Consider the following 16444-nt stretch of genomic DNA (forward strand, 5'->3'; position numbering starts at 1 on the left):
AGATGGGATTTGAGAAAACCTTTGTTGAAACTGGAAACCCTAGTTTGCCACCCAAGCTGCTTAATCAAAACATATGTTCAGGAGTAAGACAAAAAACAAAAACAAAAAAGAACAGCAACCAAAATTATCACAACGGTAAGGCTAGTTGAAGGTTAAGTACTGGCTGATTTAATGCATAGAGTTGCTCTGTTTTAAATAGGGATTAAAGTATCAGGTGAACACCAACAGTTTAAGTAGAGAAGTGCTTGTTAGGCATGTTTCCCAGTTACAGTACTCTGATGAAAGCTTGACCTGTATAACAACATTCAGAGGGGTAACAGAGTTAATCTATTAAAGCAATTGCAAGGAAGAGGGTCTTAAAGACTAAGCTCATCCACAGTCCCATTTGCCATTCATTCCGATTCAGCAGTGAAGCATGGATTTTCCATTTTATTTCTATGCCACTTTTCGTTCAAGAGACCCCCCCAAGACAGCTTGCAAAGGAGTCCCCTATAGGAAGGTGTAAAAGAACAGGTGTTGAAATTTGGCTCTTGTTGATGGTCTGGAAATGAGAGTCTCTGAACTGTAATTGCTGCCCTCTGGCTATAGTATACAGGCCAACTCTGGTGATTCCTCAACAAGGGAAGTGCACTTCCTATTCGCAGAAACACTTGTTTCATCCGATTCCAGGTGGCCCAAAGATTTCAAAAGGTCCTTAAATTTCAGGGTCCAGTATCAAGAAACAGGTTTTAAAATTAATGACAGGGATAAGTCACTTCCCAGGTCTACAGTTGACGCAAAGCAGTCTGCAATGAGCACACAACAAATAGTTGTCTACTTGAGTTGACAACGCCCAGGCACAAAGTTAGGATTTTGTTTTGGTGACTGGGTGTGGAGATGGATGTCCGCATCATTGATTTATGCCTTGGTTATACAACTAGTGACGACACAAATATGTACTGCTGGAGGGAGGAACTAGATGGTTCAGAAGGGCAAAGTTCTTTGGTTACAATTCTATACTGGCATCACACCTGGTTTTGTGATGGACTTGCTGATGAACACAAAGCCCCTAAGGCCAAGGCACTGATTTACACCACCAGCTGCACAGAGAGGAAGGGCTTTCTCAGTAGGAAGAGACTGGGGAAGCTGATAACATTGTCCAGCACCTATTAAAGGTACAGAACCTCTAAAAAAGCAACAATGCTTCTTTCTACATCATGTTGTGGTTGAATGAATGGGTTGCATTCACGGCTAGTCCTACTCAGAGTAGACCTACTGAAATTAATGAACATGTCTAACTTAGGTCTATTAATTTAAATGGGTTTACTGAGTAAAACTTGTTGGCTACAACCCAATGATTCTACCCTTTGCCAGGCTTATACCAACAGGTCCCAGCAAACAAGATATCTGAATTGTTTGGCATGAGCATAAAACACAATCTTTTTGTACCTCTCTCGGCAAAACTGCCTAATGTGACTTGTGCAGTTGCATTCAAAACAGCCTCTCCATAGTTCTTTTTAAAATATTGATTCAAGTTTCCCCACACCTAATTGTTGGCTGCCTCACCACTTACCTGTGTAATAAGTCCTTGAATTTTTTTTGTCACTAATACCCGTTACAAAGGATTAACAAACAGATTAAGAGGGGTGTTGCTAGAGGGTAGCCAGGGGACTGAACCCCAGATCTTTTGTGCTGGGACCCAGATCTCTCTCCACCCCCACCCCCCGTCTCTTCCCCCATTTTAATGAAAACTGCTTTAAAAGATGCTTGCTTTGCAGTGGGGAAGTTCCATTGCACTGCTTAAAGGCTTTACACTAGCAGAACTATTTAACTGGACACAGTGCAGCTGCTTAGTGTAATGATGGAACAGTTGTTTCTTTGTACCCTGCCCATCTGACTGGGTTGCTCCAGCCACTGTGGGCAGCTTCCAACAGAATGCAAAAATACAAGAAAACATCAGATATTAAAAACTTCCTGATACAGGGCTGTCTTCAGATGTCTCCAGAAAGTCATGTAGTTGTTTAACTCTTTGACATCTGATGGGGTGCACCACTACCAAGAAGGCCCTCTGCCTGCCTCCCTGTAGCTTCACTTCTCACAATGAGGGAACCGCCAGAAGGACCTCAGAGCTGGACTTCAGTGTCTGGGCTGAACGATGGGGGTACAGATGCTCCTGCAGGTATACTGGGCTGAGGCTTAAAATTGTGCTTACTTTAAGATGCTGTAGCAATGGTTTGTACTGGAGCATAGCCTAGGAAGAAGTCATTCCATAGTTGCTGAAGCAATTTTCAATGTGTGTTTCACTCTGGTATTACTCTGTTGTTGCAGCGGAGGAGTAATGCTGGTCCATGACATCAGGAAGAATGAGAGCCGGGTGATTGATTTCCGAGAGACGGCCCCTTTCAGCATCCAAGAAGAGAGCCTTAGGAAGGCTTGGGAAACAAAGGTGCGAGAGAGCCTCTGTTGTTTGCGGGGGGGGGGGGGTAGTTGGTTGGTAGCTATCTCAATTTCTTCTCCCTTAACTTACCTGTTCTGGTATCTTCAATCTCACTTTCCTCTTCCATAGCCCATTAGGGCTTGCAACTGTTAAAAAACTTTCATCTCCTCAATACATTGCTCTTCTTGCTTTCCATCTGGAGATTTATTTATTTTAATGTTATTTATTTAAGAGAGATTCGGCTTCAATAGTGCAATTGGCACTTTTGGTTTTCTTTTTACGCTTCCCTTTGTTCCTCCTTTTATCCAGCCAGGTCTTCTGGTTGGTGTTCCAGGCATGATCAAAGGACTTCATGAAGCACATCAGTCTTATGGGAGGTATGAACATTTTCTCTGCTCAGGCATTCTATTGTTCAGCTCCAGTTGGAGGACTGATGCATGCATGTAATAATGGTGTGCTATTTATTGTTACATTTATATCCTGCCTTTCCTGTAAGGAACTCAAGGGCTACAATCACACGGCAATTTATTCCGTTTTCAAAGACAGCTCACCTGCAACACATGCAGCAATCTTTAACTGTTATATAGCTATCTGCCAGCTGCCATGTCATGCATGTTTCTGTGTTTGCCAGACTGCCATGGAGACAGTTGTTGGGCCTTGCTGCAGATGTGGCCCAGGATGGATTCAATGTCACACATGATTTAGGTGAGTGCATTTATGGAACAAAAGGTGCAAAACGAGGTTGTATGTACACGTTGTCTCACATGATTTGATCTTAGAAAATGCAAAATTCCTCAGACTTTGCAGGCTGAGACTACAGGCCCAAACCTGCATACTTTCCCCCCTCTTTTTCTTTTTTTAAAGTGCCATTGAAAAATATGAATGTTCGTTCTCAGCTATGATGTTCAGAACTGGAATGTACTAGGTGTTCCTCCTTCCACCTTTTTCTATGTCATCTTTTCTTAGGGTGCTTCCAGGTTATCTGTTTAATGAACATTAATCTTGATTTGTTTGCTGGGAGATTTGATGACTTTGGCTGTTGAAAGTGTATTCATTCCGACTGTGGGAAGGCTAGACAATATTGTGTCCAAGCAAGTGTCACTCCACACTTTCCAGTGCCCTTTCCCTCATTGCAAAAGGCTGATTTTTTTGTGGAAGCAGGATTATTGCCCAACACCTCACAGTCAACCATAATTGTACAACCTGAGAATTTGCCAGGATGTGATTGAATCCCACCTGAAAATATCAACTGTGTGGAAGTGCCCCAAAGAATCTTGTGCTCAATTCTTTCCCTCCCTGGTTCCTTGTGTAGTGACCTCAGCTTTCCAGATGTGCAATTTAGGGTGCCATGTGATGCCAGTGTGTGATTGAATCCAAACCCCAAATAGCCAGTCTGGAAGCATCCTTGGCAACCACTAGTGTGGAGTCATGTCACACAACTGGACTGAAAGGATGCTACAGAAAAGTTCTAGCATTACATTTCTCCCCATAAAGCTCCACCTCACTGAAGTAGTTTTCAGGTGCTTTTATATGGGGGCTTTAAGAAACAAAATGGCTGAAGACATTATTTGCTTGTGCCAGTCCGGTTCTCAAAAATGTCTGGGCAGCACCTGGTCCATGATTTGCTTTCCTGATCCAATGGTAGCAAAATCTGATGGGGAATGTTTGCTTACAGTCATCTGGGACCAGGGAAAAGCCCTTATTTCTAAATGTATTTATGAACCATACCATAGTAGCCTGCAATATAGGATACAGCAGAGACCCTCATATACTTAAAATCTCTCACTCTCACACACATATTTCCATTCTCTTTATCACTCATGCATATGCACAAATATATATGTTTAAACTCTTTTCAGCCTATTCATTTCTCATTTAAAGTAATATAATAATAAGGCAAAATGATGAATCCCAAACACTGCCACCACACAAAATGCAGCTAAACAGAAGGCAGCATAGAGCAACATACAGTACTTTTACCTTTAAAAGATTATGTTTTTTCCTGTAAAAATCATGGCAAAAAGTGGGGGTCGTCTTATACATGGGTAGTGCATAGGGTGGAGACGTTTGATTGGTTGCTGCCGCGGCTGTCAGCAGCTATTGTGTGTTGTGCGTGTTATTTGTTGCTGCGTCAATGGCTGCTGTTGATTGGCTGACACTCCAGCAGTTGGGCGGGCAATGGGACAGATGGGAGTCAGATTTTGCAATGTGTGTTGGTGAGCGATTTTTGGCAACCCCCCCAAAAGAAGCTCAACAACCCTGGGTTGTCTCAACAACTCTGTGCCATCTCCCCCCATTTTCTTAGATTTGAGTCCCCAAAAATAGGGGGCGTCTTATACATGGGGTATGTTATAGACAGAAAAGTACAGTAGTTCAGCTGGTCAATTATCAGTCAAGACCTGGCAAAAAGAACAGTCTTAACACCTGGCACATAAATGCTGGCAAAGTAGGTGATTAGGGGGTAGATGTGCAGAAGCCGTTCAGCAAATGAGGCACCACCACCACCAAGGTTTTTACCTCTGAAGAAGGGCCTTATTTGCTGAAGACCTTAATCATGGGCATGTTCAACACATGCAGGCTATAGATCCTTTCTGTGTGGGCAGTCTTCCTAGACCTTTCCCCAAAAAACGTTGATCTGAGCATCTTTTGCAGTAATTGCCACTCACCCTTCTGTTGTCTCTCTCACTGTTGTAGCAATGGCTATAAAAGAAATGAAGGAAGAACAAAACTACTCAGATAAATTCAGAGAGACCTTCCTTCCAGATGGTCAGCCCTTGTTGCCTGGCATGTTTGTGAGAAGACCAGACCTGGCTGCTCTTCTTGACTTGCTGGGGTCGGCAGGGGTCTCAGCTTTCTACAGCGGAAATGTGACACAAGAGATTATTTCAGAGGTGAGTCAACCCGATTCTTTTCTCTGTGTGGATTGTTATGTGCATTTGATGCCAGAGAGGCATTGATACCAGATTGATTTGTTCTCATTACAGAATGTCCTAGAAAGTAGTGGGGGCTGGACCATTTGGGTGAATAGGGTGCTGTCCCACTAATCTCAGCCAGTCTCTGCCTGCCTGCCTGCCTATTTACTTACAAGAGGTGGCACTGGCTGCCAGCTTAGTCTCAGTGACACACTAACCCATTTGTAGTACAGAAATACAGTGGTACCTCGGGTTACAGACGCTTCAGGTTACAGACTCTGCTAACCCAGAAATAGTACCTCAAGTTAAGAACTTTGCTTCAGGATGAGAACAAAAATTGTGTGGCGGCAGTGGGAGGCCCCATTAGCTAAAGTGGTACCTCAGGTTAAGAGCAGTTTCAGGTTAAGAACGGACCTCTGAAACTAATTAAGTTCTTAACCCGAGGTACCACTGTATACTTTTTCTAAGTCCAGAATTGTTCACGCTCATCCTTAACATGCTGCTTTCAGTCCATGAATATCCACAAAACATAATTAAAAACATCAGTAGATACTAGCTGGTTATAAAGATTGAAAGAAAAGAGAGTGAGGTGGACCAAAGGTATCGTTTGGTATGAGGCAATATACCTTGTGTTCCTGAAGTGCCTCTGCAAAGGATGTGAACAGGGAGGGATACCCAAAAAGGTGAATCCCAAAACTACTTAACGAGATCTGAACATATTCAGTAGGCATAGAAGACTGGCTGACTTGGACTCGGGTTATAAAGAAAATGGGGAGGAGGGGCGATGGAATGGAGTACCCTGTAACAGGACACTGAACAGGAGTACTTCATAGTGCAGGTCCCACTTATGAACACCAAAGGCATAAATACTGCATTTAGATGATGCAACATGATTTCAACTTTTCAGGTCCCCTCAGCCTGTTTTTTTAATAATCACGATGGAAAAAAGTGCATTGCATCTCTCTCTCTCTCTCTCTCTCTCTCTCTCTCTCTCTCTCTCTCTCACACACACACACACACACACACACACACAGACACCACCCCTCATAAGGTTTTTTAACCAGCATTTCTGAAAACTCTAAGCAGCACTAAACATAGAGAGCGGCTTTTTGGAAGGTTGCCAAATCCCAGGGGAAATCTCCCCCTCCCCTCTCTCTTCTTTGTTTCCTGGGAAGGCGAAGGGACATTGCAAGAGAGAGAGATTCAGATATCTACATTTAACTAATCTGCACTAATCCCCGCTTTACTACCTCTGTCCTTTTCGAAATGTATAAAATGGCTGCCATAGAATAAAGAAACGCTAGGGATGAAATGCTTGTAAGAACACAAGGAACTGAGATGAGGCAATGTGTCATAAAAAAAACCTGGCATTGAAACCAAGCGGTGGGCATTCGAGTCAAAGACATGCAGGTGGCACTGCACTAGGGTAAATAGTGTGGGAACGCTTGATCCCATAGCATTATTGAAGCAAAAGGCAGAAATGGATACGATTGTGGAGAGATTCTGATTTTGTTCTGGTTAAGGGCAACAGAATATTTAGCCCCTTCCCCCATGCACAGTTTTTCAGCTCTAAATCCCCAGCCCCCAAGCTATTAGCTTTGCAGACACAAAAGCAAAATGCAGGGATGGTACCAAACAACACAGGATTCAAGTATCATTTTGGATTTTAAAAGCCAAACACATTGATGTTTACAATGTTTTAACTATCCTGAAAATGAAGCATATTCATGGTAGTCCACAGAATATGTCCTAGAGAGTCTGATGTAAGTAAGGAAATGCAAGAAGATTTGATTCTTATTCAAGTTTAAATGAATTGAAAATGGTGGGCTTCAAATTGTGTTCTGGCCAGGATTCCTTGTAAGCTTCATGAGGATTACAGATTAGTAATGGTGACATCCAAATTTCCTAGGGAAAAGAGTCACAGCTTATCTTCCCTTGCAGTGGGGAATGCTGGTTGTATTCTAAGGTCCAACATGCAGGGCTAACTAGTGTGTGCACTGTTGATTTTTGTTTTGGTCAAAGAATAGAATACTTGGGGTAATAAAAATGAGAATTCCCTGGATGCCTAGTTGCAGGTTTGGGCAAGTACTCTTTGGTGAGAAAGCCCCAGCAGAGATTTAAAATCTCAAAATATGCAGCAAAGTAAAGCATGGAAATATAGGCTGTTATGCTTGGCAGGGGGTTTTCCTGCTTGGCAGGGGGTTGGACTCGATGGCCCTTGTGGTCTCTTCCAACTCTATGATTCTATGATTCTATGTGGGGATGAGTTCCATAGCTAAGCCTGGCAGGACAGCTTACTCTATGGTCTTAACCCCTTCATGCATTAATTATAATCAAATAAAGCATGTTGGTTATTTGAGACTGATTATCCCACACATAGACCGTAGATTAGACCCCAGAATTATCTGCAAAGTCAGTGTTCTTCAACAAATAGGTTGGTGTGGAAAGAGTTCATTGAACATAGAGACTTTGAAAACCACTGATCTAGAATAAAAATTGGGGCCAGGACCAGGAGTCAGCATTGTTGGGAATCTTCTGAGACCCACATCTCTATAGAAGCCCACAGATGACTTCTGGAGCTTCACAGTCCATTCTGTTTCTCCTCCTTGCCCTGTTGCTGCTCATGGTCCTGCCTTCTTCAAGCATGCAAGCAGTAACAAGAAGAGAGAGTATCTTCTTCCACTTGCTTTGCATTCCCTCTGGTTGTGCAGGTTGGGGTCAGAGGGAAAAGGCAAGCGAATTTGTGACAGTGGCAGTGAAATTGGTGGAAAGGTTGGCCCTCTCAGAGAGGGGAGACAGAGGGTATCTTGCCCATGACCCTCCCAAAACCGGAAGCCATCAATAGCTGCAATTCTTTAGGCAGCTGAACAACGCTTAAATGTCCATTTCAAATATTGCTAGCATAATGCATGAAAATACATTGCTGTGATCCTTTTCTGCCTAGGTCCTTAACTTTGGAGGCACCTTGTCTGAAGAAGACTTTAGTAACTACACTGTCTTGGTGGAAAATCCAGTCCACACAGTATATCAAGGTAAAATGGTACATCTATGACACCTAGGTTGGCATCTTTTATGCCATGTGATTGATTCCCAGTGTCCCCCCTATTTTAAGTTTATAAAAAATAGGTTTAGGAAGCAGATACATTTTTCTGCACTTTATTGCTAATTAGTATCATGCTTGGAATACAGGGTAAAAGGAGGAGGCCCTAATGAAACCCACAAGCCCAATCCCTGATTCCCCCAAGTTTAATCAAAATGTATACCCCTCCTGCCGCTGCCGCCTCCCATAGTCCTCAAAAAACAGTAGCTAATGAAACCCTCACAAAAGGAAACGAGGCTTGACTTCACCTGTGATGCTGTAATGCAAATACTAATTGTGGTGCTAAGTCAAGCCTTCTAAACATCTGGCATAGATTGGGGTGTTTTTGTTTTATAACTAGTTTTTCTTCTGCCCAACTTTCTGGCAGAAATTAAGACCTGTGAAACACCATGAATTGTAAATAAGTAATCCCTGGTGAATATCTCACTTTCCCCTGCCTCATACCCTTGTATATTCAATCTGGCTTTTCTACATCCCACAGGAATAGAATAGCATGAAAGTCTCTAGCACAGAGCTGACCAAGATGGTACCCTCTCTGGGCGTTTCTGGAATCCAGCTTCCATCATCCCTGGCCATTATGGATTCCTTTATCATTGTGTTTATTTTAGGGTTGCAACCCAGACAGTTTTTTTAACCTGTGTGTCCTGCTTTTGAATGAAGCAGGTCATGCTGCAGATCCAGACAGTGTTTCATCTGAAGCCCCAATCCATAGCTGTCAACATTTTCCTTTTTTTAAGGGAAATTCCCTTATTCCGAATAGGATTCCTCGCAAGAAAAGGGAAAAGTTGACAGCTATGCCCCAATCTCGGTCCACTGCACAAGCAGCTTTTCAAACGCTTGTTTCAAAACAGTTTTCCACACATCAGATGCTGTCACACTGCAATCTGGGAAAATGAAGTCCAAAGTTGCAATCTTACGGAAGCCAGTGAGGCTTATTTCTGAGTAGACATGTAGATGTTGCACATGAAGTGCCCTTTGGCTTCACAGAACTGTCATTTCAATGGATTCTGGACAAAAGGTGGAAATACCTACCTTTCTTCTTCCTTTACTGTAACAGGCCACCTTGTTCTCAGTCCATCACCTCCACACGTAGGTCCTGCCCTGATCACAGCTCTGAACATCCTTGAGGGTTTCAATATCACCAGTCAGGTAGCCAGAGAAAATATTCTCCACTGGATAACAGAGGTATGACTCATTTAACAGAATATTTTGTTTCTGGCAATGGTGTGATGTGGTCTTGTGCCTTCTCTGAGAACTTTTGGGATAGTCATATAGGAAAAGAAACTGTAAATGGTTGTAATTCAGCATAAACCAACACAGTTACTTGAATGGGTTATTATGTAGTGACAAAGGGTTGAATCCAACGAAGGTTTACTCAAAGTTGATCCACTGAAATTAATACACTTAAGAGAGTCATGGTAATTTATTTCGATGGATCATCTCTGAATAGGATTAGCATTGGATGCAATGCAAAATTTCTATCATTGTGGGCTTTGAGTTAATGCGCATTGGAACTGAAATCCAATTTATTTTATCTGTTATGTCCTAAAAGCCTTATTTTGTACTTGCTGGTTAAAATTTCTTCTAGTGAGCCTTCCATGGAAACACCTCTAGTAAAAACAAGAAAGGTAAAGGGACCCCTGACCATTAGGTCCAGTCACGGACGACTCTGGGGTTGCGGTGCTCATCTTGCTTTATTGGCCAAGGAAGCTGGCATACAGCTTCCGGGTCATGTGGCCAGCATGACTAAGCCATTTCTGGCAAACCAGAGCAGCGCACAGAAACGCTGTTTACCTTCCTGCCAGAGTGGTACCTATTTATCTACTTGCACTTTGACGTGCTTTCATACTGCTTGGTTGGCAGGAGCTGGGACCAAGCAAATGGGAGCTCACCCGTCGCAGGGATTCGAACCACCGACCAAGTCCTAGTGGTTGAGCCCACAGTGCCACCTGCGTCCTGTAGTAAAAACAATACTCAGCACTTAATGTGGTCATCACCACCCTGGGCCACATTCACACCATACATTTAAATCTGTATCATATCACTATATACAGCCATGGCTTCCCCAAAGAATTCTGGGAGCTGTAATTTGTTAAGGGTGCAGAGAGTTTTTAGGAGACCCTTATTCCCCTCACAATCCACAGAGTGGTTTAACAATCAATCCTTCTTCACAGGAAACTTTGATGATTGTAGTTTGAGGCAGGGAAGAATATACCTCTCCTAACAACTGTCAGCACCCTTAGCAAACTACAAATCCCAGAATTCTTTGGGAAAAGCCGTGGCTGTTTCAAGTGATGTCACAGTGTTTTAAATGTATGGTGTGAATGTGGCTTTGTACATTTGCATGAATGGATTTAGTAACATAAAAATACCAGAAGCTTGCTGCATTCTAATGCACTGTTGTTAAAAGAAAATAATTAAACTAGTGGTCTTTGCATGAAGACATTATAGTCTTCAGTCAGCTGATTCAAACTACAAGATTTTTGGAAGAGAAAAGAATATGAACTAGCTGTTTGCTTTTTTTTTGGTATCTCTCTTCCTCAAGGCAAACATAGCAAATAGTTGACATGTATTAGCTGAAAGCACCTCCTTGTGGCGTATCTTTTAACCATGCATCTTGCATATCATGGGAAATTTGGCCAGAAGCACAAAACATTATTACAGACAACAGTGATCAGGTTCAGTGGCCTCTGCATGTGAGGGCACCAGTTTTTATATAAAGTGGATATAGATAAGTATTACATGCAGTTCAGCAACCATATTTTTTAAAAGAATAAAAGGAACCAAATCTGACCAAGGAATTGCAGACTTTAGAAACTAGTAACAGACAATTTTTCAACAAAGGAACTTAAAATCTGTGGAACTAGAATTTAGCAGTAAGTTTGATTCTGTTGGTGCAGTCCTTATTTGAGACAATGGTTTCTTCTACTACATACAACAGGCATCAAATTAGGATAGCAAAACTGTAAACTATTACTGCTGTTGTGAACAGGTGCTATATTTAAGCTTTGCATAGAACTGTCACAGGACTTCTTGCATTTCATGGACATTTGGGCCCATTGCTTTCCATGTTTTTCACTATACACCAGGCATAGGCAAACTTGGCCCTCCAGATGTTTGGGGACTACAACTCCCATCATCCCTAGCTAACAGGACCAGTGGTCAGGGATGATGGGAGTTGTAGTCCCCAAACATCTGGAGGGGCAAGTTTGCCTATGCCTGCTATACACTAATTAATACCTTAACATATGGCCTATGCTTATGCCACAACGAATCTATCTGCTTTTAAGTTGCCACAAGACTCCCTTTGTTTTTGCTGCAGCCAGTGATGCAGTGTGGCGGGGGCCACAGGGACACTTGTCCCAGGTGCAAAATTATTAGGGGTGCCAAAATATCAGCACCCGGTGCTACCTCAATATAGCCGTGCACTTCCATCGCTGGGCCACATTGAAAATGGTTTCTCTATGCAGACCAGGAAGTGACCTCTCCAGACAATGGAACGACTCTTCTTTTCTTATCTCTGTGGCTGCAATCTTCTGGGTGATGTGGCTCTGATCCAGAAGGGATGAGAGCCTTTTTAGAAAAAAAAAACATTTTCTCCATATGACTATGTCTGTTGAAAATGTCGCACACACCCTCCCCAGGTGCTATGTTTAACAAATAGCAGAAAACAGCAGCTTCAGTATTAAGGGTAGGGGTTTGTGGCAAAGATTAAGTCACCCCCCCCCAACAATCACACCCACACCATACATTTAAAGCAAATCCGGCTTACAGTTTCCGGTCACGCCCATGATCAATGGTGGTTGTTCTTCGTAGCCCTCTGGGGGCTGCAAGGAAGTTCAGGCAGGGGGAAAAGAGGATTTACCGGTATGAGGCATAAATCCTTGCATGCTCCCCAGTGGGGTCTAGGGAGTTCACTGCATCCCTCAGTGCCACGCAATCACATGTCTGTCAACTTCAAAGGCAGAGTGGGAGTGACCTGGGAGTGTGTCCCTGCCATGGGCAAGCCTCCATTACTGGCATAATTTGTGGATGGTTCCTCCTTCATCTGGACTATTGGCTTTAATTAAGAAGCACTCCTGGACCGACATATGCTAATAGCCTGCAATCAATCAGCTGCCGAAAGGACTGGGCCTGGCTTTCTGAAGGCATTTTAATGCTTTTCTGAAACTTGGGAATCCCTACAACAGCTGGGAAAGGAAAGGGGAGGACAAGATGCTTTGTGCTTTCTTATGGTTTTCAAATTGTATTTTATTTTCTTCTCCTCCCCTGCTTTGTTACTCTGTCTGAAACTTCAAAAAAGAAGGGGGAGGCTTTTGATTTATGCTCAATAAAGAATTTAATATGGTTTTGCTGTGCCCCCCCTTGATCAAAGCTGAATGGATTTTATCTATGACTATCTGGACTGGAGTGTTGTTGGAGGAATGGAGGGGGTGGGGTGGGAGAATGAGCTGCACCCGAACAGATGTGGAAAAGAGGCTGAATTTGAGAAAAGATATTGCTTTTAACTGTGTGCCAAGAAAGAACTCCAGAGGGGAATTTTAATGGCAGAAGCTGGAAGTGCACACTGTTAGTTAGTTATGGCAGCGGCTCCTATGCTAGTCTGTAAACAGCGGAAGGAATGGAATGTGACCTTGTACCTTCCAGATAAGCACTGCAAAGAACTGAACAATGGAAGACATTAACGAACTCCAGACACCAGGTCTGGAGCAAAAATCTATATGAAGGACTACACATGTGAACTGGATTTTTTATTTATAAGTTGTAACAGAGGCACTGCTGTTAGGAGGAAAAGGCAGTCAGCTGGAAGAATGGTTTAATGGCAAGTGAAGGATGAACACTGGACACTAAATAAGAAATGATGCAGCTATGGGAGGAAATGATTGACATAGGTTTGCAACAGGAGCGGGAAACCCGATTTTAAGAAATTGTATTAAATTAAAGTAGTTTGGTTTGATTAGTAATAATTTGGAATATATGTATATAAAAGCACTTGGCTTCCTTCAAAGAATCTGGTGAATAGCAGTTTACCCTCCAAGAACTACAATTGCTAAGATGCTAAAAGCATAAAGTATGGGTGGGGGGGAGCCATGTGCTTTAAATGTGTGTTGTTCATGTGAGCACACAAATCACAGCCCCTTTCTTTTTGAAACTAACAGAAGCCATGCTGGGTATGATCTGGAATGGAAGAATCCTAGTCATGGGATCCAAATGTGTAGCTAATGTCTCATCTAGCCTGACTCATTACTGTATAATAGAGAGAACGTAGCGATAAGTTTAGACAGAAAGGAAGTGGCACTATCTTGCCATGAGAGCACACACCTCCTTTCAGTGGAGATGGAATAGGTGGACTACTTCATAACGTGACTCCTTTTGTCTTCGTTTCTATTCAATGTAGACACTAAAAGTTGTCTTGGCACTAGCTAGCAGCTTGGGGGACCCTTTCTACGATGTGTCCATTTCTCACAGCATAGAAGACATGATGAGGTAAGTCTAGATTCATAATGAACAATCATTTTTTATGTTGACATATTCTGTGTCATTTAGTTTAGAGGAAGCCAACTTCTTCTGGGTCATTCTGTCCTCTGGGCAATGGGGAGTAGGCCGAGACCGTCTGACCTGCTGTGGGTGGCCAGACTTTATGAGAGCTGATGTTGCCTGGCAACAGAGGCTTCACAGATACAGAAAACTAGCACTCAGGTGATATGATGTCATTGACTGGGGATGAAGCTGAGGAATTCTGCATCCTGAGAGAGAAGTGGGGCTTGCCACAAGATGTTGCCATATGAAGGGTCCTTGTTCCTGGTTCCAGCCAGTCAGCCATCTCATCTTCCAGGTTGCTCCATCCCACCTACCCTGTTTTTCTTCTTAACTGCCAGCCATTATTCTGAGCCATGCTGACATGATTTTTGGGGCAAGTTTCACACCCCCTGGGGCTATTGTTCCCCCCTAAAATAGTTTTTTTGTACTTCTGCAAAATTTTGGGGTCCCTTCGACATTTCTGATGCCTCCCTCTTCTGTATGGGGTGGTGGTGTCATTTTAGCTACCTACTTCTTCCATATTTGGGAGAATAAGTTTGTTGTTGCTATATGCTAACTTTTCCCAGACTGGTACTTGCCAGATGTTTTGGACTAGAGTTTCCATTAGCTCCAGACAGCATCACCAGTTGTGAAGGAGGCGGATGGGACAAAACACATTTAAAATTCAAAAAGCACAACAGAATAAAACATACTTCTTCTGTTTCATTGGTTTGTTGTTAAATAAATTTTTGGGATAGATTTTTTATACCTCTTTTCCCTAGTTCTAATCCCCTGCTCCCCCATCACAGTATGATTTTAAAATTTATTTTTTCCCTCCCCCCCCCCTTGTCAATGCAGTAAATCCAAGGCAAATTTCCTGCGACAACAGATTGACTCTCAGTCGTTCCCCTCTGATCATGGCATTCCACATTTCTCCATGGAAAGTGGACCCTCTGCAAGTCAGGTCCTTGTCATGGGACCTGATGACTATATTGTTGCAGTTGTAAGGTAAAGCATTTGGGGCGGGCAACACAGTTTAACATGCTTGCATTGAGATATATCTTTGTTGACATTACAGCATGTGACATGCAACAATTACATAAAATGAAAAATAAAACAAACACTCAGATAAATGTTTCTGAACATATTAACAAAATTCTGTCAAAGTGTATATAACAAAACTATTAAAGTTATTACAGATATGAAATGATGTACTGCTTAGATTGGTGACCATACGTAAAAGGTATTTTGTATCAACAACAATTATAATTTACAGGAAGGGGGAGTGAGGGGAAGGGGGGAATAAAACAAAATATATACTTGATGCACATCAGACTGTGCTGCAAACTATGGGTTCTGTTCTACCACATGCCTCATTATTTGTGTAATCAATAAAGTCACACTAGACTGCATAAAAATTATCTTGTTTCTTTTGGCCTCCTGCTACCTTTAATTTTTTTGTGTCAGTTTTTCCAATAATGCAGTTTGCCAAACTGCATTATACCATTGGTCCTTAGTTAATGATTTTAATGATTTCCATGCCCTCGCAATAGTTGATCTTGTAGCGGTTAATTGATGTGTTATGACTATTTCATTTCTAGTTTGCAATATATTGTGACTATACAGGTTAAGTAGAGCCAGTCCTGGGGTCATGAGGACTGTCTGCCTTGTAATCCAATATATTTTTGTAAATACTTCCCCCCCCCCATAATTTTTCTATTTTTGGACACCTCCACTACATGTTCTGATATGTCCCTGTAGTAGTACATCCTTTCCAATACATGGGAGAAATGTTCAGTTTATATACGCTAGGCGTCTAGGTGCCAAGTTCCAGCCATGCACATTTTAAGGGCTCTTTCCCTAGTTGTTGCCAATATGGATTTGTATGGTGCATTTGTCCACAGTCTGTTCCATGATTATTTTTCAATAGTTTTTCAAGGGTTGGCGACCATTTTGTCTCCTTCTCCACTTGTTTTTTAGATCTTGCACATCCACATTTAGATCTTGCACATTTCTCTTTTGACACAAATAATTGAGCTAAGCTTCCCTGTTTGGAATGAAATGCTGCTGTGGACAATCCCTTAGAAAGAGGGAGTAAGATTTTTTTAAACAAATGCTTTATAATCAGGTGGATTTTAGCAAAATTCGGCACCTGGGAGTGAGAGCTCTGTTCTAAAAAGCAAATAACATGGTGCACGAAACTAGCACTATATTCCACTATATTTCAGAAAGTGGTTTTTATGTCATGTGAAATTTGGATATGATGTGAAAATTAGTAGCTAGGGAAGCGTTGGGAAAATTGAATAAACTGCAGTGTGAAAGCAGCCATAGATGGCTTTAAAGGAGGATAAGACAAAATGATGGATGATCAGTTTGTCAACGGCTCATAGTCATGATGGATGAATTTCCAGTGGCAACATGACATCAAATATCAGTTGCTGGGAAGCAACAGCAGGAGAGAGCTACTGCCCTCATACCCTACTGCTGGATTTTCCA

At 42.3% G+C, this 16444-nt stretch overlaps 1 protein-coding gene across 1 annotated transcript in view; it reads left to right on the forward strand.

The window, feature by feature from the left end:
* GGT7 (gamma-glutamyltransferase 7) overlaps positions 1 to 16444 on the forward strand; it is a 39796-nt gene that overhangs the window by 17879 nt on the left and 5473 nt on the right. Inside the window, exons 4-11 of the mRNA XM_081864702.1 lie at positions 2308 to 2425; positions 2726 to 2793; positions 3048 to 3121; positions 5111 to 5307; positions 8273 to 8360; positions 9486 to 9613; positions 13827 to 13915; positions 14807 to 14956. Coding sequence (XP_081720828.1) covers positions 2308 to 2425; positions 2726 to 2793; positions 3048 to 3121; positions 5111 to 5307; positions 8273 to 8360; positions 9486 to 9613; positions 13827 to 13915; positions 14807 to 14956 — 912 coding nt within the window. The remainder of the gene's footprint in view (positions 1 to 2307; positions 2426 to 2725; positions 2794 to 3047; positions 3122 to 5110; positions 5308 to 8272; positions 8361 to 9485; positions 9614 to 13826; positions 13916 to 14806; positions 14957 to 16444) is intronic.

This window comes from Podarcis erhardii (assembly GCF_964252035.2).
Source record: "Podarcis erhardii genome assembly, chromosome: 6".
NCBI classification, from domain to species: domain Eukaryota; kingdom Metazoa; phylum Chordata; class Lepidosauria; order Squamata; family Lacertidae; genus Podarcis; species Podarcis erhardii.